At 38.2% G+C, this 24,288-nt stretch overlaps 1 protein-coding gene across 7 annotated transcripts in view; it reads left to right on the forward strand.

Annotated features, from left to right (window-relative positions):
- The window catches only part of RYR2 (ryanodine receptor 2), a 429,918-nt gene that overhangs the window by 320,355 nt on the left and 85,275 nt on the right, over positions 1 to 24,288 (forward strand). For 6 of the 7 annotated variants that reach the window (XM_075748765.1, XM_075748768.1, XM_075748769.1 and 3 more), the window contains 7 exons: positions 2,345 to 2,420; positions 4,864 to 4,990; positions 7,837 to 7,952; positions 9,415 to 9,479; positions 11,534 to 11,655; positions 14,934 to 14,983; positions 22,657 to 22,717. In XM_075748765.1, coding sequence (XP_075604880.1) covers positions 2,345 to 2,420; positions 4,864 to 4,990; positions 7,837 to 7,952; positions 9,415 to 9,479; positions 11,534 to 11,655; positions 14,934 to 14,983; positions 22,657 to 22,717 — 617 coding nt within the window. The remainder of the gene's footprint in view (positions 1 to 2,344; positions 2,421 to 4,863; positions 4,991 to 7,836; positions 7,953 to 9,414; positions 9,480 to 11,533; positions 11,656 to 14,933; positions 14,984 to 22,656; positions 22,718 to 24,288) is intronic. The other variant, XM_075748767.1, reaches the window with a different exon arrangement.

A 24,288-nucleotide genomic window follows, 5' to 3' on the forward strand; every position in this document is an offset into this window, starting at 1 on the left:
TAAGAATCAGGAACCATGGCTACAACAAATACTATGAGAATAGAGAAAGAAGTTGTTGAGGGTAGATTTTGATGGATCAGTAGATTGCTGTTATTAGGAACAATAATTTTTTAGTTGATAAACAAATGATGTTTCTGTCTTTAGGAAGTTAGGATTTTTTTCGTGGTGTTTGATGGAGTATAGTGCTAGTTTTTACAGTCTACTAATTTACTGTGAATATGGTTACAATATTATGTAGAAATACACTAGATGATAGTTTTAAATTAGTTAGCATGACTGTTTGTACCAGTCTACTTCTACCCTGAAACACAGGGTTAAGTTAGCCCATACTGAACTCTGTCATAGTGCAGTGAAACAAACAGCAGTAGTAAAGTAATTGGCTAACTGTGCCTCTGATTAAATTCTCACACTGTATTTCCCCTCCTTGATTCCTATCTCATAGTTTCAAGTTTTAAATTTCTAACCATTGTAGATTGCTGACTAGCTTTACAATAAGAATTTGCTGCCAATTAACTATTATACTTGAGTTAAAACATTCAGTAGATTGCTGATCATTCCAAAGAGTTAATAAAATTGATAATTACATAATACTACTTGTATCTTAAACTGATGGAACAGCTTCATTATAATTACATCATTTAACATTTGTATAGACTCAGCATAGTCAAAAGATTGTGCCGACTTTGTTTTAATGCTCGTGAAACAACTTTTGATGTGAACACCATCATAGTATTATGATGCAGTAAACTAAACCCAGTGAAAAGTAACTATCCTGTCACAAACCGCAAAAGAAATGGTCTTCAAACTTCTATTACTCCCTTGTTTACTCTTTTATGTTATACTATCTAACATTTGTCATTCATTTTATTTCCTTTGTAGCCCTCAGATATAAAGCAGAGCTGGTTGGCTTTATGATTCATTTGTCCTTAATTACAAAGAGAAGTCTTCTTTGAAACCAGCTTCAAAATCTGTTATTGAAAAGCTAAGCAATTTTAATTAAAATGCAATTTCAGGTATTAATTGTCCTGATACTGGCAGTCAGGAAATATCTAAACATGTTAGGTGTTAATGACCTCAGTTTTAAAAATTAAATGTATGTTATTTTGAACTTTGTTTTAATGTTTAATATCTTTAAAGTCAGAGTTCAGGGTTAGTCTTCAACCTTGTTTTAAATTGCTGGGAAAAGTTAGTTGTTTTGAACCAAGTTGGTTGTTTGGGTTTGTTTTGTTTGTTTGTTTGTTTGTTTGTTTTAACTAGTATATAAGAATTGGTGCTATTCAATGCTTATATCATCCTGTGCATATACTGTGCTAGCAGGGATCATGACCATGTTCAAAACTGTAAGTCTGGGAAATACTTCTCATTTTGGTCTTAAGCGGTCACATCCTGGGTCCGTGAGTAGCTAGATCTTGCACTGAGACCATCTTCATAGCACCCTGCTTTCCAAGGAAAGAGAATCCAGACTACACTGCATTATTCCAAGATCTTAATCTGGATTATCAAAACACCAGGACCGAGTATTCAGAAATAGTTGTTACTCAAAACCCTTACTGAAGATGAGAAGGATGTTTCTGTAGGTCCATGAAAGAAATTAAAAGTGAAATCTACAGAAAATTCCACCACTGTGTACAACTAGAGAGTATACAATCAGGAGGACAGGAGACGTGGGTTTAAAAGATGTTTGATGTTGAAATAGTAGCTGCTACTAGTTCCTACTAGAGATTGGCGAGCTTGTCTGTGTTTTGCTTAGTTTGAGTTCTAGCTTACCAGTCTGAAAGAGTTTGGTTTATAGAATTTGCTTCTCTGGAGGAGAATTTCATGCTGAATATAAAAATGTGGCTGCATCTATGAAGTCCCTGGTAAAATGGTTGGTGCTTTTAACAGAGTGCTCACACAAATGAGTGTCCACCTCGATCAGGTTGTATCTGTGGGTTTACACAGTCTGCTGCAGCCAGCAGGAACAATCTTGATTCAGTCCTCTGGCTTGCTGTTCCTTGTTTCCCTTACCAGGGCCTTCAGGGGGTTCTTCCTGGCATTGTTTTGAGAATCAAGTCCCCATCTGACACCCCAGGTCTCTTTCCAGACTACACTCCTGTTTGTGGTTCCTCCTTTTTCATATTAACAGTTTTCAGCACCAGGTTCCTAATTCCTATACATATACCTATCCTGTCCATATTCTATATCATAATTTTTCAATAAAAACTCTTGTGTTCAGTGAACCATTACAGTGTAATTATACTGAGCCTCCCAGAGAGCAACATTTGTTATTTAGTAGCAACCAGAAAATTGCTATCTGTGGATTAACCATTGCAACACATACCACTAAGTTCTCCATTTTCCTTAGGCTATGGCTGAGATGATGGCTGAAAACTACCATAACATATGGGCAAAGAAAAAGAAAATGGAGCTTGAAGCAAAAGGTAATATTAACTATAGGTATTTACAGTATTTTAAGTTCTCTATGATTAGCTTAGGTCATGTATTTGAGAAAACAGAAAAAAAAAAAAAGAAAAGCAAATTTAAATTGACAAAGAAACAACAGCAATCTATTCTAAATTAAGTATTTTGTCATTTTTAGTGCCTGGAGGTTTTTATAGTACTGAGTGTAACAGTTCCTGTTAAAATAATTTACCAATTCAAATATATCAAAGGAAGAGAAGTCAAAGCTTGTAAATAAATTTAATACATTTTCCTTCTAGCATTAGTCTTTCAGACTGTTGCCCAGTGGCCTCTGATTTCATTTGAATTACTTCTTTTGTTGCAGGTAGATCTAAAAGTGTGTTTACTAAGAACTGCACATAATGTTATATTTGCATATGGAGGAAACAATATTTGGAGAAACAGCAAGTTCTCATTTGCAAATGACTGAAGCTAGGGTTTTGTCTTACCAGAAGGTGTCAAGTCTAATTGTATACACCAAACTTGGCCTTTTTTTTTTTTTAATTTTTTTTTTATTTTTTTTTTTTATTGCATGCTTGCTTTTTTATTAGTTGTAAGCTTCCAGCAAAGGTACAGTAGTTAAGGTTTTATGAAAAAGTAAAGTTCCACCTGGAAATGCCTTTGATAAAACACTATGAATTTCCATGCCTTTAATTATATTTCCCCTTAATACAGCTTTTATTTTAGTTTTTATAGCCTTTTTAAAAAAAACTTTCTTCGGGATAAGTAGCCACACGATGGGCTAAGTCTGGGAAATCGTAGGCTACAGGAAGACTAGATATTTAAATGGATCTACTGTATTTGGCAATTGTGAAAACAGATTTTCGCCTCAGAGCAGCACTTCAGTGAGAACCCTGCATAGTATTTGTAGTGTTGTGCAAGGCAGCATAGTACTGCGGAGGCTAGAGGTGGCTGTAGTGAGTGAAGGAGAGGCTTCTGATGGAGAGTTTCTTTGTGTGAAAAGTGGATGTATTTGTCAGCTGAGCAAAACCTGGCCCTCAAGAGTGTGGGGTTTCTCCTCCAGAATATACATATGCTAGTCCTGAAATATTTTTTAATACATGTGTAAAGAACAGAACAGTAATGCAGACTTCAGATACAGAATACTCCTATTTTTCCTTTACGGCTTTTAACACACAAGTACGTTAGCCACCTGAAAATTGAAAGTGTCATTCCCGTTCACTGAACATTTCATGTGTATTAATTGTAATTAAATGATCTATTATAGTATTAATGATATCCATAGATAGGGTATGTACGCTTACTATCCTTGTATGCTTTTTTGCGTGTCTGTCTGCAGCTGTAATAAGATAGAATTAGATCACATTTGTGATAACAGAATAAAACCCAATCATCCAATGTTAAAGGCAGTACTTCCTAAAAAAACCCCAAAACCTCAGACTTGCCCACTAGATTACTATTTTGCATGTATTTAAATGGATTCAGGCAGGACTAATGGAAAATTTTAGAATATGTGGCTTACAAAATCACTTAAGGGTATGTCTCCAATACTTGCTAGAGGGAATTTATTCCTTTTTTTTTTAGTATTATTACTAGAGACTTTCTGCAGTATTTTTTCTGAGATAAATCTGATTATTACCCTTAAATTTCCTGGGATTTCATATCAATTATCTTAGGAATTTATGGTATTCCGCTATATGATGGTGATTTCAGAAGACGAAATCCTGACAGCGTTACTTTTTATGCAGATATTTATATTAGCAATAGCAATTTTATTTTTCTGCCAAATTAACTATCTACATTCAGAGAGGTATCGATACATCAGCTATTTGTAAACAATACAAATGCAGTTTATTCTGTTTACCTCTCTGTTTTGGCAGTATTCTTTTTATCAGATTGGACAGTTGTCTGACGAACATTTGAATAATGTACTTTAATAGTCTGTCTTTAATTTATTACTATAAAGTAGAGCTGTATCACTTTCATATGTTTTTAGAAATGTGTATATCTTGCTAAGCTTCGTGAACCCTTTTTACTGTCATCAGAATGTTTAAAAGCAGGACTGTATATGCTTATATATGTGTTTCTATCTTTCTAATGAAATTATGTGTTATTTATTGAAATATTTTCAGTTTCATTAAATGAAGTTGTAAATATAATATATGTTCATAACAGTCAAGCACATTTTTTCTTCTTTAAGAGTTTTTGCGGTAGGTTCAACATATTTACCTGGTACTTGCAGCAACTGATTATGTTACAACTACATTTGCAGCCACATGTTAAGTTTCTATCTGAATATTTTTTTTAGGTTTGTGTAAAGAAACAGAAATGTATATTGTTGTTATTTCAGACTGGTTTTTACTGTAATTTGCTATGTATTATTATGATAGTGCTTTTATGTACAGGGACTTATGTCAACAGATAACTCTTTAACTGCTTTTTAAATCTCTTGATGTCCCTTAGTAGGAGGAGGCAACCATCCTCTTCTTGTTCCTTATGATACCCTCACAGCCAAAGAAAAAGCCAAGGACAGAGAAAAAGCACAGGATATTCTGAAATTTCTACAGATTAATGGATATGTTGTCTCCAGGTAATTCTCTGTTCAGTATTAGTGTCATAGAAGGTTTCTAATACTCCTCAGTAGCTTATTATTATTATTATAAGAAAAATCTATGGTCATTTTTAGGTTTCGGTACCTGAGAGTAAGGATGAGCTCCTTCATATAGAACACTATAAGGAAGAAATGGATTACAGAGTTAGTAGCAGGGTTTTTGGAAGGCACAAGCAGAGTTCTCCAGAATCTCTGTGTGTCTTCTGGCTCTCCTCTAAACATTGCAACATGCTTTTTCTTTCTGATGTGTCTCCATACATCCAACTGTTAGTAAACTTCATAATTTTCTACAAGTGATAGAATTATTGAGTCTTCATTACAGGTCAGGCACATGCACCTCTCTATAAGAATTTCCAGGCAATTGCTTTGATAAGACAATTTTATTTCTAAGATCTACTACTCGTTTCTTTCAACTGAGTTAATTTGTAGCATTATTAAAATATTTTAAACCTGAAAAGTGATGTTTTTTAAAAGTTTTTTTTAAGCAATCCCCAGTTTAAATGTAATAATAGTGAATAAATATAGTAATCAACAGAGCATTAATTATTCAGTATGTATGCATGCTATTCTCTGCAGAATAACATGCATAATTCCTATTGGTTTAATATGACATATTTTCCTATTGAATTGTTGTGGTTTAACCCCAGCTGGTAACTAAGTACCAGGCAGCTGCTTGCTCACCCCTTGTGGGTTGTGATAAAGACAGTTTAACAGGATAACAAAGGAAGAGAATAATAATAATAATAACAGTAATAGTAACAGTAACAACTGATGCACAAATGCAATTGCTTACCACATGCAGAAGGGAAAAAAACAAACCTGTGCAATGCCTAGGCTGTTTCTGAGCAGTGATCCCACCTCCCGGCTAGCTTCCCCAGTTATATCCAGAGCATGATGCTCCATGGCAGGGAATGTCCCTTTGGCCAGCCTGGGCCAGCTGTCCTGGCTGTGCTCTCCCAGCTTCTGGTGCACCTGGCAGGGTGTGAGAAGATGAAAAATCCTTGACTTAGTGTAGATGATACAACTACCTAGCAACAACTAAAACCATCAGTGTGTTATCAACATTATTCTCATCCTAAATCCAAACCACAGCACTATACCAGCTATTAGGAAGAAAATTAACTCTATTTCGGCTGGAACCGGGACATAAATGCAGCGTGAATAAAATTTTAATTAAATTGGAGGCTTGTCTGCCTCATCAGTGTGGCTTATGAAATGTGAGTCACTGGGAAAGGCTGAAAGCATATCTGAGGTTTGCATGTCTTGAACATTACTAAGTGAATGAAGCAATCACAGAGATGGATTTAAGTAATCATTGTGAATTAATTAGCCTAGCATTTCTACTTAAAATCTGCCTACTTCCTTTCTTTTATATCGCATAGGTAAAATCTTTCAGGGTAGCTGGAATAATTCAATTTACTTCCCTTCAATGGAGTAGGGTGTACAAAGAAGAACATCAGTCAGCAAAGGTTTCTTTTCTCATCCCCTGTCAAAATGACAAAAGATTCCTCAGCTGTATTCAAGGTTATGCATTCCTTTTTGACTAATCCTTTTTATTTGCCTAACCTAAACACAAGTGAAAAGTGGCTTTTGGAGGAGTGGAAGGCTAAGATGGATGGTAAGAGAATTGTTAACCTGGCCACACCCACCATCTAGTAAATAGTTCCTGCTGCATCTACATCCTCCCGTGCTAGTCAAATGCAGGTCTTTCTATCAAGTCAAACGCAATGTACTTGCTGCTCCAATGACCACTGCGCTGTCTAAACAAACAAGCATCTGATTCATGTTTTTCTTTGGTCTGCTCGCCACTTGACTTTCTGCCACATTTTTTCCAGTCTTTTATTTGACAGTGACCATTCTAGTCTAGCGTACCCTCAGGCAGACTGGGTTTAGGGAAGATACAAACACTTGCCCCCTGCCAAGCACATGGCACTCAGGCACATGGCCCACTCCAGCTGCTGGCACTGAGCCCCTCACTTGCCTTACCGACACTGTCCCCCTCCCACTAGCTGTTTTTGGGACCTGCAGCATTCCCACTGCAGTGGGTGGCAGCTGGGACTCCCACTTGCTCCAGTGGCAGGCACCACAGACCGGGGTGCCTTACCTCCCCCCACTGTCTGACTCCAATTGCTAGCACCAAATCCACTCATGCCAGCCCCCTGCAGTAGTTGGCACTCTGGGCTCAAAGTCTGTAGGACCCGTAGAGACAGTCCCAAAACCTATGGCCTCTCCATCTACTGATGCTGAGACCCCCTCATTCACTCCAGTTGCTGGCACCACAGGCCTGGGAGTACCTTCACCCCAAGTCTGACTCCTGTTACTACTGGAAAAGGTAAACTGGAATTCCATCACTTTGTTTTGTTCCCCTGATTTTTCACAAATGCTACATAGCTCTTCAAAGTTTTTCCATTACAAATAGACTTTTGGGGAAAAGTCATGATGAAGGAGACTAGATTTATTTCTGGTTTGATTGTTTAACGCAAAGTATTTTGGCAGTTTCAAAACTCCCTCACCCAAGAATCAATCCCTGGAGGGAAATGTAAGACAGTAATGCCTTACGAGTATGGGAAAGAAATTACAGTGATACTGGATTAATCTGATTGACTAGTCTCATTTTTCTGTAGCCTTCTACTTGGGAAATCTGAACTGTATCTTAAAAAATTGCTCAGAACCTAAAGAGGTTTTGTTTACTTCAAACACAGAACAATTTTTATGTTAATAAGCGGTTAATCATTACTAGAGAAAATGGCATTGGACTACATGGAGTGGTAAGACTGCTTTGAGTCCTTCTGCATGTGTGAAAATTGATTTGATTCTTTTTACAGAGGACTTAAGGACCTGGAATTAGACACACCTTCCATTGAGAAACGCTTTGCCTACAGTTTCCTTCAGCAACTTATAAGATATGTGGATGAAGCCCATCAGTATATTCTGGAGTTTGGTATAGTACTCCTTGTGCATTTTCTTAAGAATTATTGACTAACATGTTTGATATTACAAAACCAACTAGAAATTTTTTAAAAAATGACACATTCTTGGACTAGGAGTTTTCCCTCTAGTTTCCTATAGTTGATGAAGATGATGAATTTTGGAAAGTTATGTAGTTCACATATTCGTTCCAGTTTCCCATATTCATTTCAGTGTTCAGCCAAAATTTATAATGACTTTCATTCTTTGAAAAAGAATACTAGCTGCCCCCTTGTATTTATGCACAAATTGATAATCTCTCACATATGCACATTAATATTTATTATTCACATGTATTCCCTTTTTCACAGAGCAACCAGTCATTTGTATCATACTGAAATTTTCTTTTGAGGAGGAAGTTGAGTAGAGAAACCTCTTTAACCAGTTCTTTCACAAACACCCAGCATGTGTTTCGTCAACAGTGCTATGAAGGAAAGGATTTAACTTGATCTACGTTTGTTAAAGATGATAAAATAAAAGTTTGGTGACCATGAGCAGTAAAAGGCAAAAAACCTGGCCAGTTGGAGCTTCTGTGTGACCATGAGAATTGCAATGCCACATGACATGTACCGTGCCTCATGTCTAGGCATAGATGCTGTAATTGACGGTACTAATGGCAGGACCAGCAGGGAGATTGACTAAATCAGCGTTCATCCAAAAGCCTATCTAGTTCTAAAGTGGAAACTATAAAATTTATGAATTATTATATGCCATGGTTATTTACAGTAGCAAAATTCTGGCCTTGGTAACTCATTGGGTTACTTCTGCTGCTAATGCCTAATTATCATGGCTTCATTCTATTTAATTATATAGATTTGGCATAACTGCAAGAATGATAATGAATAGATACTAAAACACTAGAAACACTGGTGGCACAAATAATAAATTTTATAATAAATAAAGGATAAATAGTCTGGGAGCTGTACCAGATTATGTCTGTAATGATTTTCATAGTAATGGGGGAAGTGAAGCAATTTTAATTTCAGTTGGGTAGTTCTAACCATTAATTTTGTTCTTTAGACAAAGTCCACAAATAAATAGTGAAAATTTGGTAATTCTGTTTCTCCAGGGAATGACTGGAGAGAGGTGTTCCATTAGAATCTGAGTTCAGGCTTCCATATTGTCACCAATAACTAGAAAAATACAAACATAGGACCAGACTTCCATCTCACAAAAAAGTCCGTATCTCTTTGGACTATGAGATGTTTACACTTTTATGAAGATTTGGACAATTATTCTTTACACATTTTATTTGCTATAACTTTTCTTCTCATGAGGTAGTCATAAAATGCCACTTTAACTAGTGTGTATACTGTTTGCGGTATCTTAAATCTCCACCTAAAGACAACCAGTATAGTGTACACTTTCTAAGACAAATGCAGAGTAGACTGTAATTAGGATATATGACAGGGAGCTTAATTTTCTTCTCTCTGCAGATGGTGGCAGCAGAGGCAAAGGAGAGCACTTCCCATATGAACAAGAAATCAAGTTTTTTGCCAAAGTACAGTATATCTTTGCTTATTCTTTGTCAACATAGTAAGTAGTTGAAGTGACAAAGTATTTGTTAATGAATGTGATTATTGTTACTATAGTTGCACTTTTCTGTGTTAAATTCATTATTTTATTAATTAAAAACAGTACGAATAAAAATACCTGGAAAATACTGTAGGATGAAGTATAGATGTGAAAAAATTACAGGACCATATTCTTATTCTCATTATTTCCTTGCTCCATGATATGCAACTACTCATATGATGTTTTTTATAACCTCCCTACATTTTCTGTCTACTGGCTTAGTCTAATTCTGAAGATTTTTCTTTTACAATCTTCAGGCAGATAAATGTCAACAATAGTTATTGGAATTAACGCAGCTATGTGTCTGTCAGTGTCACCTTCCTTATTTCTTTCCTTGTTTTAAAACCACGCTGATGTCTCCATCATGGAATTACAGGATGGCTGAGGCTGGAAGGGCCTTCTGGAGTTCATCTAGTCCAACTTCACTGCTCAAGCAGTGTCACCTATAGCAGATATTGCTCAGGACCATGCCCAGATGGCTTTTGAATATCTCCAAGGGTGGAGACTCTGCAATCTCTCTGGGCAACCTGTGCCCAGTGTTCGGTTATCCTCACAGTAAAAAAATGTTTCCTGATGGTCGAGGGAACCTACTGTGTTTCGGTTTGTGCCTATTGCCTCTGGTCCTGTCACAGTGCAGAACTGAAAAGATCCTGGATCCATCTTTACACCTTCCCTTCAGATATTTATACACATTGATGACATCCTCCTTGAGCCTTCTTTTCTCCAGGCTAAAGAGTCCCATCTCAATCACTCCTCATTTAAAAGATCCTCTAGTTCCTTTGTCATCCTTGTGGCTCTTCCTTGGACTCTCTCTCCATTACATCCATGTTTCTTTTGTACTGGGGTGCCCAGAACCAGACACAGCACTTCAGATGTGGCTTCACCAGTGACGCGTAGAGAGGAAGAATCATCTCCCTGGACAGTGCTGACAGCACTGTGTCTAATGCAACCCAGGATGCTGTTTGCAGTGAGGGTGCGTTGTTGGCTCATGGTCAGTTTGCTGTCCACTGAGACCCCCGGTCCTTCTCTGCAAAGCCACTTTTCATCTGGTCAGCCCTCAGTGTGTACTTGTACCTGGGTTGTTCCTCCCCAGGTGCAGGACTTTGCACTTCCCCTTGCTGAAAGTTATGAGATTCCTACAGCCCAAATCTCCTTTCTGTGTCAAGAAGGTTTTGCACCTTATAAATTAAGCAAATCTGCTTACACCTTTCAGATATAAAAGCTGGTATGGCATTTGCATATTCAAAGTGAACAAGCAAAGGCAGCTGTTTGCAGCATTTTCTAACCCTGATATCCTTGCAGTAAATTGTAATCTTGGTACCTTAAAGTACTACCATAGGGTACAATTTGCCAAGTTCATTGACTCAGAAGCGAGCATTCCACCTTCTTTTAAAACATGCTCCACAAAGGAAGCAATTTCAGATTTTCTTATTGGCTGTTTATTTTGGATCTCCTCCTGGCTGATACCTGCAGTGGGCACTGAGTAATGGTCACCACAAGAAGTGAACAGGAAAACATCTGTGGACAAGCCATTAATGAGTGAGGATGTTCTGGGAGTTTTATTTGATAGCATCTAGAATTAAGTGCCATTAGTGCGCTGACAGTTGTAGGTGAATTTTTCTTAAATGTACATTAAAAGACATGAACAGCAATAGTTGTGTCTGGGTATGTGGTACTGGAAAAATACTAAATCGTGAGATAAAATGAAATCATACTTTCTGATTTGTACTCCACCTAAAAAAACCACAGATCAAGTCCCAGAGATAATGTAAATTTTTTTCTGCTGCTTTCCTGATGATGTTTTAAGGTCCTTAAATACTAAATAAATTCAAAGAGGAATAGACATTAAAGAAAATACATAGAAACTTTAAAACAGAAAACACATTTGAAATCTCCTGTCTTTAGTTGTGACTTAAAGAGTAATACAGAACATGGTGAAGAAGGCCCTGAGATAACCACTTCTTTCTGATGTACTTTCAGGTTGTGCTCCCTTTGATTGATCAGTATTTTAAAAATCATCGCCTGTATTTCTTATCTGCAGCAAGTAGGCCTCTCAGCAGTGGAGGTCATGCCTCTAATAAAGAGAAAGAAATGGTGACAAGGTAAGACTTAAAATAATATTAATGTGTATGCATATGTGTGTTTGTCTTTAAACAGCAGCAGCTGATTGTGGGGAAGTGAGAAGTGGGAGGCAGAAAAGTATTTTTATGAACACACAAATTAGACTTTTTTCACTTTCTTTTCCTGTTAGGAAAATTCATTGTATAAAATGAGGAGACTGGTACAGACTTATGATTATATGCTGTTTTAAAGGTAGTGGAGATGATTTTAGCATCCAGGGAACTTAAATTTTGCATTACATGCAACAATACATCAGTGGCACAGCCTGTGGCATGGGCTATACAATTGTGTATCAATTTTCACTGTTGGGACTAGGTATACACTGAAATCATTGTTCCTGAAAAATTTTGTGGTAGATTTGAAAGCCAAACTTATTTACAACTGTGTTTCAGTAAATATCATTATTACTGTCCATCATACAAAGTAAAAATGAGAGAGTTGCATTCCTTCTACTCTTTGGTTTTCTAAAAAGCAATAATGGTAGTAATATTACAGAAATGTCCACTTGATCCTTTCTCTGAAGTAATCCATTATTTAGACCATCTCTCTAAGATAAGTTGTCATTTAATTTCTCTTCTGATTGAGTTGAAACCCATATTTCCCATTTAGTATGGTGGACAACAAGCTTCACGCAGGACCCACTGCATACCTGTAACGTACAGGTATCATGGTTGCCGCCTTGACTGTTATTGGGTAATATGAACCATGTAAAACTGAATTGCTGTTCTTTGAGGCTGACAGCCAGTTGATGGTCATACAGACATGCAGGGTTTGCAAGATTATGTGACTATTGAGTGAAGTTTCTAGCAACAATACTAAACATAAGTAATGGCTGTCTTGACCCTGTGTCATCTCATGGACTAATTTGATCGGGCAGCTTGGCTGAATGGCATTCTTCAAAGAATTAAAAAACTCTTATCAAAATGCATGCATCTAGATAATTTTCCACTCTGTGAGCTGCTGTTTTTCTATCTGTAATGTCCTGGATAACAATATTTTTAGAGTTGTTAAGTCATGCCAATAAACCCCATACTTCTGGAATATGTCAAACATGAATATATCAGCGTACGTGCTGCATAGATTCGGGACTTCTGCACATAAGCTGTGTGAGATTCCTGAACACGTAGCCCAGCAAAAGGATCAGAGCTGCTGCCATACTTAATTGAGTCACCTGCCATCCAGAAGTGTCAGCCAAAGAGAAGAAAACACATGCAAGAAAACCTTGGATGAAGCTATAACCACTGCTATTGAGCAGTTTATTTCTTAATTATCAAGATGCAAAGATTATAGAAACTAAATTATACGACCCATTTCCAGAAGGGTTGTTTTGGGCCATTTTAATAGATTCCCAACATTTTTTGTGGGTTTTTTGTTTTGTTTTTATTTTGGTTGTTTTTCCTCCACCGTATTGTGTGGAGTTTGCCAAAGCTGAATTTTGGATTTTCTGTTGAGTTTCCCTTTAGGTTTGTTTGAGTGCAACTCGTACATAGGATTTTCTTCAAGCTAAGGATAGTTACTGGTTGCTTTCTTTTTTCACTGAAGACAAGCTTGCATTCATTAGGCTATGGAAGAGTATAATTTTAGGTATCGATAATGCAGTGGCAGTATTAACAAGTGCAATAACCATTCTGTGTCCAGAAAATACATTAAATCCAGATCTGTTTTGTGGGCAAATATGGGTCAGACCTCTTCCTGAAATATGGTGGCATGATATTCCATCTTATTTGTAACCAGTCTCTTCAGTATTGGGCTTTTTGCATTTCTCATCCATTAGACCATCTTACAAGTCCTTGTACTACTGCAGTTGTATAAAATTAGTTCTGGACATCAATCTTAAGTACTGGCCGTTTGGACATTTTAATTTATTTATTAATTTAACCTAAACTAATTACACTGGGGATAATAGGTTCAGTTTGACTTTGTGAAAATACAGCATCTGCTGAATGCTACAGTCCGAGTAACATTTCTGTGTTAGAAAATAAGACAGGTTGTGAGCTATTTAATGTCTTTGTTAGAATGGAGACAAGATTTATATGATGCTAACATGCTTCTGTACAGCTTTTCCTGTTGGAGTGGGTGAACCAGGATCCTCATAATAGTCTGTACAGTATATGTCTGCCTCGTGGAATAAAAAGTGAACAGAGATCCCTGAACACGCACCAAGCAGACCCATTTCTAAGACAGAGCAGTTGCTGTTGCTATAGTGGATCACTGTGCACTGGCTAATTAGCTCGATTCAACACCACATTAACCTGGCTGTTCTGATTCTGGACATAAATGTTTCCATTTGGCACCATGCTCTTGTCTGTCAATGGAACAACATGTTCAGATCTCATCCATAGACTGTGCAGACATGCTTATGGTGTCTTTTGCTTTTAAATCAGAGGTTGATAACTAGCCTGTGTGCCTAGTAATTAAATAGCTTAATAAAATGACATGATATTGTTCAGGTCATTTATAGCAGATGAGGGTTTTTTCAGCATAAAAAACACCACCAAAATTGATGTTGCTCTCAGAGAAAATTCTCAGGCTGAACTGGATCATGAAGATTGAGCTAACCCCTCCTAAATCTGGAGGCCAGGTCAGTTTGGGTAGGGCAGTGTGCTCCTGCTTCTACAAATTAATACAAAACTTCATTCTTCATTGTTCTGAATGGGGCACTGCTCATCAGCACAGGTTGTAATTCAAACATGTGAAATGAAATCATTGATCATAGCCATTTTTGTTGCATTTTAACCATGTAAGAGGCTATTTCTCATGTTAAGTGTGTTTAAAAAGCAATGTATATGAAAAGACATTCTCACTGTGTTTAAGATGACAAGATCCAAATTGGACTAGTTAAATATTTGCCATCAAACACTTCAATTAATCTGATTTCCTTACCTTTTGTTTTCAAACTGTCAGTGGTATCCTGAATAGCACACTGACTGCATTTCACTTCTTAAAGCTTTAATGGTTATTTCCTTGTGGGTTATCATATAGGACGCTTTTATATTAATTAGCTTTGCTTTTAATTTTTTTTTTGTTTCTTTAATTACAATATGTGCTTATTTAACCATGTTTGTTAAGGATATGCACTTAAAAACTCTTTCTTTAGTACTCTGTCCCACATTCTGCTCAGATAATTGATTCTTTCTGCGTGACATCATGTTGCTTTTCCTGCTCATATATCAGCTGTTATTTTTTCTTTCTCCCCCTCCCCCCCCCCCATTTTTTTCCTTTTCCCTTCTCTTCTCTTTTATTTTTCTTTTGTCTTCAGCCTGTTCTGCAAACTTGGAGTTCTTGTCAGGCATAGGATTTCACTGTTTGGTAAGGAGACCCTTGACAAATACTAGCATGGCCATCACTTGGTTTTCTTTGCCATTTTTGCATTGTGTTACGTGCTGCTTTGTTGCATGCTGCATGGCTGCATGGCTGAAATGCATGGTCTTCACAGACCACTAATCATTTAGGCTTGTAGCTCACAGAATTTATTAGATGGAATAAAAAGCTTTTGTAGTTACCAGTTTGGGGGTTTTTATTTAGTTTTCCATGTGTCTTAACTAATATCTGGATTTCATTATCCTACCAAAGAATTTTACTGAGTTAATTATGATTCCTAATTTGTTATTTTTTCTCAATTATTTGGGAAAAACAGAACATCAGAACTGTATATTTGTATTGGAAAGTCATTAAGGAAAATTTGTAGTGGGCTGAAATGCTTAGTTATGTTCTGTGGAATTCTTAAACATTCCCAGATGTGCTTGACTCCACATACGCATGTGTACTATCTTTCTGATATTATGTGAATCTAGCAGGAGCTCGGTGTTTGTCTTATGCCATGTGAAAATCACTTAATTGAAGTCAATTTGACATCTGTATCGAGTGTATATATTATATGCAATGTGTGGCACAGTCATTTACTCTGCAATTTTTTCTTACGCCACAATGATAGGATAGTTGAAATAGTACATCCTATGCATATATAGTTTCTGTGATGGATGCATTGCAAACTTCAGCATCCATGAACTTACCTAACTGGGTGATTAGCTACTGAATTAAAATTTCATTAAGATAAGATGCATCTAACTCAATTCCTACATATTTCATTCAATTTGAAGGGAAGGAACTCACTTGCTGCAGCAGTGTGGTGTTTAAAAAGCTTACAGACCATTATGAAAACCATTAAACTGAGAAGAAAGATCGGAAGTTATTTTGGGATATCGCTTTTAAATATGTTTTGAGATGAGCTGAGTGGATTTGCCTATAAAGCCAAAAGATCATAGGAGGAATGGAGTTATTTCTACAGCTGTGTGGCATTGTTGCAGCTTTTTCTGAAGGGTGGACTGTGTCACAAGCATACACATAAGCTCTGGTTTAAACCCTAGGTTGTTTCTTCAAACAATGAACTAGCTCAGGTATAATTTTGCAATCTTTTTCATTATTGTGTGAATTTGTTTTTCTGACTTTTTTTCTAAAATGAGTAACAATTGAAGTTGAAAACCTAAGTCAGGGTAACTTTTTTCGGTACTAAAGGAAAGATATTTTCCATTCGACATCTCAGCTTGCTTATTTCCTGTTGTTTGGCTGGGTTCAAGTGGTAGAAGGAAATAAGTCAGATGGGTATTCACTATGGCTACAGTTTGTTTTTTAACTCTTTTCCTAGTGTGCGGTAACTAACAGAATACAAAATCTTTATGCCAACGCAGAAGTGTACTGTAGTTTTTCCATGAGTTATGACAAGGTCACCATTAAGACTCTGGAGCACGGTCATTTACTGTGGACCTACTAATTCAAGTCAAAGGCACCTTACAGTTTGCCTTACCTTGACAGTGAATTACAATATGTTAGAAAACCTGATCAAAAGAATTGCATTTACTCCAGCAAAGACAAGTCCTGTGTAGAAGAGGGGAAAATGCTCATGAGGACAGCCTCAGAGTACAGCTGGAGCCTAGAAATCTATCTGTGCGTTTTGAAGTCGTCTTGAATGAGCAAGAGTTGCTCAATAATAATCTTTATGGGTAGTGGGGAGTTTGCTATAATAGCAAAATGCTATATGGTTTTGCTATACAGATGTTTTCTATTATTGTGAATTTGAATGGTACTTCTGAAGATACAGCTACATGTATGAAAGTCATTGGTAAAAGTCCTGTAGCTTAAGCTGTATATATAAGTCTTGATAAAATGGGAAATTAAGCATGCAAGTCTTCCAGAGTGAACTTAAACAACTGGTTGCATTTGATATCTAAGAGTGTCACTGAGATTATGGAATTGTAATTCAGCATGAAATTATTATTTCTTTGCACTGTGAAAGTAGATTTTGACCGCAATAATTTACTGTTTGAAAGCTGTAGCTGTGCATCAGTAAGACACTATTGATTTACTTTCATTATTGTTAGTGGGCTGAATTTGAAAGGTTTTCAGTGTATAATTTTGGTGAATTTATATTTTCTCAATTTAAAAAAACAAATTTATATGACTAGTTTGATTCACTTTTTATATTGTTTAAATCTTCAGTAAGGCATTCTTTCTATGTAAGTATGTAAGGAATTTTTTTAAAAAATCTTCATATCGGTAATACAGACCCATGTAATCTGAAACACAAATTAGTTGGGTAAGACATCAGATAAGAAAGGCCTGGTTTTGCTCATTCTTTTTGGTAACTTAGAGAAATTATGCAGAGGAGTTCCTAAAAAGAAACAGAAGGCTTTCTCTGCCTAATCACATCCTGAATTCATAAGTGTCCTTCCAGTGAGGCATCCGGAATCAATATCCATAGCACTTTTGCAATACAGCAACAGTTCTTCCCTCCTGATATAATGATACAGCTTTCTAAAATATGTAGGACTAGGGCTGCACCTCAGATTATTAAAGAAACTCAGTTGTGCAGTTCATGGGATCAACTGCATTTGTAATACATGCTGAACGGTGATCCAACCATGAACCTAATATTTTTACTAGCTCCTGGGATACTTGTAGCCTTAAAATCTCTTGAACTCATGTGGGTTAGTAGTTGCATATGTCCAGCCTCCGTCATTTTGAGTTGTGTGAAGAGTTCCTTTAAGGAATAGCTCTTATTTCAGTTTTTATCCTATTGAATTGTATTTATGACCTTCTCCTCTTTCATGAGGTAATGCAATTTTATACATTGCACAATCATTTCTACATCAGAGTGCTTTGTATCGAGTTTTCAGGCTTCTGAAAATCAAGAACATTTTTAATTAATAGAAAAGGAATATTTTTTAGTTTAATGAAGGTACATATATACATTGCGAAACATTGGCAATAGTAATAAAACTAGTTTCATAACTCAGTTTAAAAAAAAAAAACAACAGATGGCCTTCTGAAGTTGACTTCTGATCTCATGTTGGAAGCAATCTGATTCTTGAAACCTTCAATTTAAAAGTGGGGTTTTTTGGGTTTTTTGTTTGTTTGGTTTGGGGTTTTTTGGTTGGGTTTTTTGTGGTGTTTTTTTGGTTTGGTTTTTGGTTTGTTTTTTTTTTTTTAGTTTTAACTGTGCCATTTTAAGGTAGAATATTAAAAAATACTCTGTGGATTTTTGTTTTAGAAACACAGTAAAAGCGACTAAATTCATGACATATTGAACAAAAGCAAGACACAGAATTTCCACTGAGCCTAAACCTGTCTTTCATAGCGAATTGCATTTTTCTAAGATTCTGTAACAAATCCTGCTTGAAGGACACATTGCAGAAAACAAGTTTCGTGATAACTTTGAAAGTTTGGTTTTAGTGTTAGATGGATAAAACTGGCCAAACTCTGGTATGTCAATCAGTTTAGATTGAAGGGGGCTCCATTTCTCATGGTGATTGAATTCTGCTCTGATATCCCATTCTGGAACCAACCACACTGCAGTATCTGCTACAGGAATATGCCTAAAGCTTGTCTGGTTTTCAGAATAACCAGATGAATTTCTGACCCTTCCATCTGGTTGCAGCATATGAAGTACCTGATTCCTGATAAATACATGGCTCTTGAAATGTGTCTACACGGTATAAATAGAGTGCCAATGTAAATTTTCAGGGAACTGGAGTGAGCATCTCTATACTGCAATGTAGCATGCAGCATATATGCACCTGCACAAAGAATGTTAAGATACTATTTCATGACAGTCTAATCCACAGTCTAAGTCCAGGTTGCCTCCATCTCTGCTGCCATTAGCACAGTCCTGCACTCCCTTCTTCATCAGCACTGGCATTCATATCAGCAGAGTAAAATAGTAAGAAAAAAAATAGGGGCTGACAAAAACCTTAGTCTTTTGGGGTGGGTTTTTTGGTAGGTTTTTTTGGGGCCACCTCAGCTTTCTCATCTGCTCGCTGTGTCATTGCATGACCACCAGTGCCAGTGCAAAGGGGGTGAGGCTGCCTGGCTAGGGGCAGCCATGGAAGCCGTGGTTCAGGTTTGTTTAATCTATTGTGGATGAAGGCCACAAGAATACCTTCTAATTTGATAGCATAGAACAACATTCTCTGTGCTGCAATAAATCTCCCGCTCCTCCTTAGCAATTTATCTTTTAAAATCTCTATTTCACTGAAACAGTTACTAATTTTAGTTGTATGTTTGCCTATATTTTCAAGTGAAATAACCAATGAGAAAGTATAGTACACTTGTGGTGGGTTGACCCTGGCTGAGGGCCAGGTGCCCACCAGAGCCGCTCTATCACTCCCCTCTTTCATTAGACAGGGGAGAAAAGGTACAATGAAAAAAAAAACTTACGGGTCGAGATAAGGACAGGGAGAGATCATTCTCTAATTATCATCACGAGCAAACCAGACCGAACTTAGAGAGGGAATTCATCTTATTTATTACTAAGCAAAACAGAGTAGAGGAATGAGAAATAAAGCCAAATCTTAAAAACACCTCCCCCCCACCCCTCCCATCTTCCTGGGCTCAACTTCACTCCCGGCTTCAACCTCCGCCCCCCCCCAGCGGCACAGGGGGACGGGGAGTGGGGGTTACGGTCAGTTCCTCACGCGGTGTTTCTGCCGCTTCTTCATCCTCGGGGGAGGACTCATTGTTCCCCTGCTCCAGCGTGGGGTCCCTCTCACGGGAGACAGTCCTTCACGGCCTTCTCCAACGTGAGTCTCCTCCACGGGGTGCAGACCTTCAGGAGCAAACTGCTCCAGCGTGGGTCCCCCACGGGGTCACAAGTCCTGTCAGCAAACCTGCTCTGGCGTGGGCTCCTCTCTCCACGGATCCACAGGTCCTGCCAGGAGCTTGCTCCAGCGCGGGCTTCCCACGGGGCCACAGCCTCCTTCAGGTGTCTCCACCTGCTCCGGCGTGGGGTCCTCCACGGGCTGCAGGTGGAATCTCTACACCCCCTCATCCTCCCTCCATGGGCTGCAGGGGGACAGCCTGCTTCACCATGGTCTTCACCACGGGCTGCAGGGGAATCTTGCTCCGGCGCCTGGAGCACCTCCTCCCCCTCCTTCTTCACTGACCTTGGTGTCTGCAGATGTTCTTACATCTTCTCCCTCCTCTCTCTGGCTGCAAAAGCTCTCTCTAACTGTTTTTGTCTTTCTTAAATATGTTATCACAGAGGCGCTGATTGGCTTGGCCTTGGCCAGCGGCGGGTCCGTCTTGGAGCCAGCTGGCATTGGCTCTATCAGACACAGGGGTAGCTTCTAGCAGCTTCTCACAGAAGCCACCCCTGTAGCCCCCCCGCTACCAAAACCTTGCCACGCAAAACCAACACATTCCACCCCTCGCCTCTGTGAATCACATATTTAAGAATTACCATTAAAATATACATTCAACACAAAACTTCACAAACACTAATCACATCAACAAAGAAAAAGAAAAAAAAAAGAATTCCCCACACCAACATCAAAACAACACTATCACAACACCAAACAAGAGTGGACAATCTACACACAAAATCTATCTCTAGTCCCTTCACAAATATATCACTCTCAAGTTACGTTCAGTCAATGTTTTGCCCGTTACCTCTTCCAATTACTATCCTTATCTCGAGTCTCTCGTGCCCCACGTTGGGCGCCAAAAAGAACTGTGGTGGGTTGACCCTGGCTGAGGGCCAGGTGCCCACCAGAGCCGCTCTATCACTCCCCTCTTTCATTAGACAGGGGAGAAAAGGTACAATGAAAAAAAAAACTTACGGGTCGAGATAAGGACAGGGAGAGATCATTCTCTAATTATCATCACGAGCAAACCAGACCGAACTTAGAGAGGGAATTCATCTTATTTATTACTAAGCAAAACAGAGTAGAGGAATGAGAAATAAAGCCAAATCTTAAAAACACCTCCCCCCCACCCCTCCCATCTTCCTGGGCTCAACTTCACTCCCGGCTTCAACCTCCGCCCCCCCCCAGCGGCACAGGGGGACGGGGAGTGGGGGTTACGGTCAGTTCCTCACGCGGTGTTTCTGCCGCTTCTTCATCCTCGGGGGAGGACTCATTGTTCCCCTGCTCCAGCGTGGGGTCCCTCTCACGGGAGACAGTCCTTCACGGCCTTCTCCAACGTGAGTCTCCTCCACGGGGTGCAGACCTTCAGGAGCAAACTGCTCCAGCGTGGGTCCCCCACGGGGTCACAAGTCCTGTCAGCAAACCTGCTCTGGCGTGGGCTCCTCTCTCCACGGATCCACAGGTCCTGCCAGGAGCTTGCTCCAGCGCGGGCTTCCCACGGGGCCACAGCCTCCTTCAGGTGTCTCCACCTGCTCCGGCGTGGGGTCCTCCACGGGCTGCAGGTGGAATCTCTACACCCCCTCATCCTCCCTCCATGGGCTGCAGGGGGACAGCCTGCTTCACCATGGTCTTCACCACGGGCTGCAGGGGAATCTTGCTCCGGCGCCTGGAGCACCTCCTCCCCCTCCTTCTTCACTGACCTTGGTGTCTGCAGATGTTCTTACATCTTCTCCCTCCTCTCTCTGGCTGCAAAAGCTCTCTCTAACTGTTTTTGTCTTTCTTAAATATGTTATCACAGAGGCGCTGATTGGCTTGGCCTTGGCCAGCGGCGGGTCCGTCTTGGAGCCAGCTGGCATTGGCTCTATCAGACACAGGGGTAGCTTCTAGCAGCTTCTCACAGAAGCCACCCCTGTAGCCCCCCCGCTACCAAAACCTTGCCACGCAAAACCAACACAACACTGTATGCAGATGACGGTATTTTCAGAAATCTATCTTATCTTAAGCATTCCATTTGTTTCTTCTTCTTTTTTTTTTTTTTTTGAGAAACTTTAAACATATAGAGAAGCAAGAAAACATATTTTTGTTTTTTCAGAGATTTAGATGTAAAAAAAAAATAATTAAATAAGCTATAGGTCAAATTTGTGTAGCCTAAATCTGTCCTGGATTTAAAAAGTGAACTTAGAGCTCGCTTGTACTTGGCAACATCTTGGGATGTACATATGCATACAAAGCATGTTGTGTGTAAGTTCTCCTTTTACAAACATAAGTGTGAAGAAAATAATCGATTATGGGAAATGCATATTATGTCAGAGACTGTTACTCATGTGGGCCACACCTGATCCTGCTATAAATGGCTGCAGCCTATTGGTAACACCAGGGAGCTAACCTTTTTGGTGACATTTTATGTGAATGTTCTCTTCCTGCAATAGCAGCTTGCGAAAGTTAACAGCTTTTATGTTACTGAGACGGGGAAGATAAATGTTATGGGGAAGATAAATGTTCAGATAAACTTGAATCAATTAAAGCAAAATTTATAGAACTTAAATGAAAACCAGACAATACACTGCAGCTCTAATTAACCCCACATTTAAGTGCTTCCATCTTGACTGCCTCAGCTATTTGATGAGAGATGCTTTACTGCCTTTAGTTACTGCATTTGTGTAAACAAGGCTAAAACAACAAACTGCATGTTTTTTAACTTGAATGTCAAAATTATGCAGAAGGTCAATTGCTCTTCTGCTGTCATTTACTCTTTCATTAAAACCAGAGATACAGTTAGCAGTGTGTAGGTATGCTATACAGTATGCTCAGCTTAATTGGTGGATAATTTTCCTCCCTGTTTAGGAAATGATGCAACATCAATAGTCAACTGTCTTCACATACTGGGCCAGACCTTGGATGCGAGGTAATACCAAATGTATTTTCTAAAGTACAAAGAAAATCACTTAAGAAAATAATGTGCAGTCAGATTTGGACTACCTGTGTAAGGCTACAGAATTTCAAAACTCAAGAAGTTATAGTACTGAAAAGAATTCCCATTGCAAAGTAGGTTAGTTACTTGTTAATTACTAGGGGTTGGCAGGAAAATATTTGTAGATTACACTTTCAACTTCAGTTTGGATCAATGACATCCAGGAACTGCTGTCTGTTAGTTCATCTGGTTTTAATCATTTGACCATCCCAAAACCACAGTAACATTAGAAATATTTTATTATTTTGCTTACACTTTTTGTTTAATAAAAATATCCAGGAGTTAAATGCACATGAAATGCAGTAAATCTGTGTCATAGAGTGCCTTCGTTGCAAAGTTAATTCATGCTCTAATTTGACAAAAACCACCCTTTACATTGAATTTAGTGGTACTTTTAAGTTAAATTGAGCTGCTTTTGAACCATTGTGAGGTTTATGGATGAGACAGTCTTGAAATATTGTAGGATAATATGTTGCTTTTCATTAACTGTACAGTCAACTATCTGTGCTGATAGTTGACTTTTAGATCTTTGCAGTTGTGAAACAACACATGATGGTTTAAACTACCTCCATGGTAATTTTTTCACTTTGCATTTACTCTCAAATGATTGACTGGATTACATGCAGGTAGCTCTTTCTCAGTATCTTCACAGTGGCTTAAATGAACAAATTTTACTTTCCATTTGCTATGGGGTAGAGTCATGATCATGGTTGATTGATATGACTCAGCTGTTGCATGATAATCCTTTAGGTTGCGATATCTTGGGTTTTTTTTGTCATAAATTGTCCATGCTCTATGCAATCATACAGATTGAAACAGATACAGGTGGAGGTCACCAATTCAGCTCTTGGTAGAGAAGTAAAAATAGCTCTAGACGAGGATTAAGGGATTCATGGAGGTTATTTGAAAGTTTGAAAATATTGCCATTGAAACTGTATGTATTCATTCTGTTAAACAAGCGAAGAAACAAAAAACCTGGACTATTATTCAATTTACAAAAGAATTTCACCCAGTTTTATTTCACACATGCCTAAATGGATACTTGCCTTAAACAAAGGTTCTCTGAAATTGAGCTAGTTAAAACAAATAAAGTAATAATTCTCCTGGATTATAACATTACATAACTGATTATGGTGTTATAGTTAGGTAATAAGTGCCTTTAATTAATTTTAAACAGGTTTGGTTGGTTTTACTCATTCCTTTCTGGTGCCCTTATTCTGGAGGCAGAAATATGACTGTCATAGTTGGGAAGACTTTCTGAGTTGTAGCTTGAGATAGTTCTTCTCTTCCTAGAGTCATAAATTGCAGACTTACTCATTCTTCTTTTTTGTTAAGTGGGTTTTTTTCCCTCTGAAGGCAAATGAATCACTTAATTTATAAATTTAAAAAGACTTTATTTTCTCAATGGGACACCAGATAAAATGTCCTTGTGTTCTGCAGGATACCTATCAAACACTTTTTCAGTAGGTGGTTGTGCTGTGAGAAGATTTTACAGTATCAAAAGA

The sequence above is a fragment of the Balearica regulorum genome, chromosome 3, assembly GCF_011004875.1.
Source record: "Balearica regulorum gibbericeps isolate bBalReg1 chromosome 3, bBalReg1.pri, whole genome shotgun sequence".
Lineage (NCBI taxonomy): Eukaryota > Metazoa > Chordata > Aves > Gruiformes > Gruidae > Balearica > Balearica regulorum.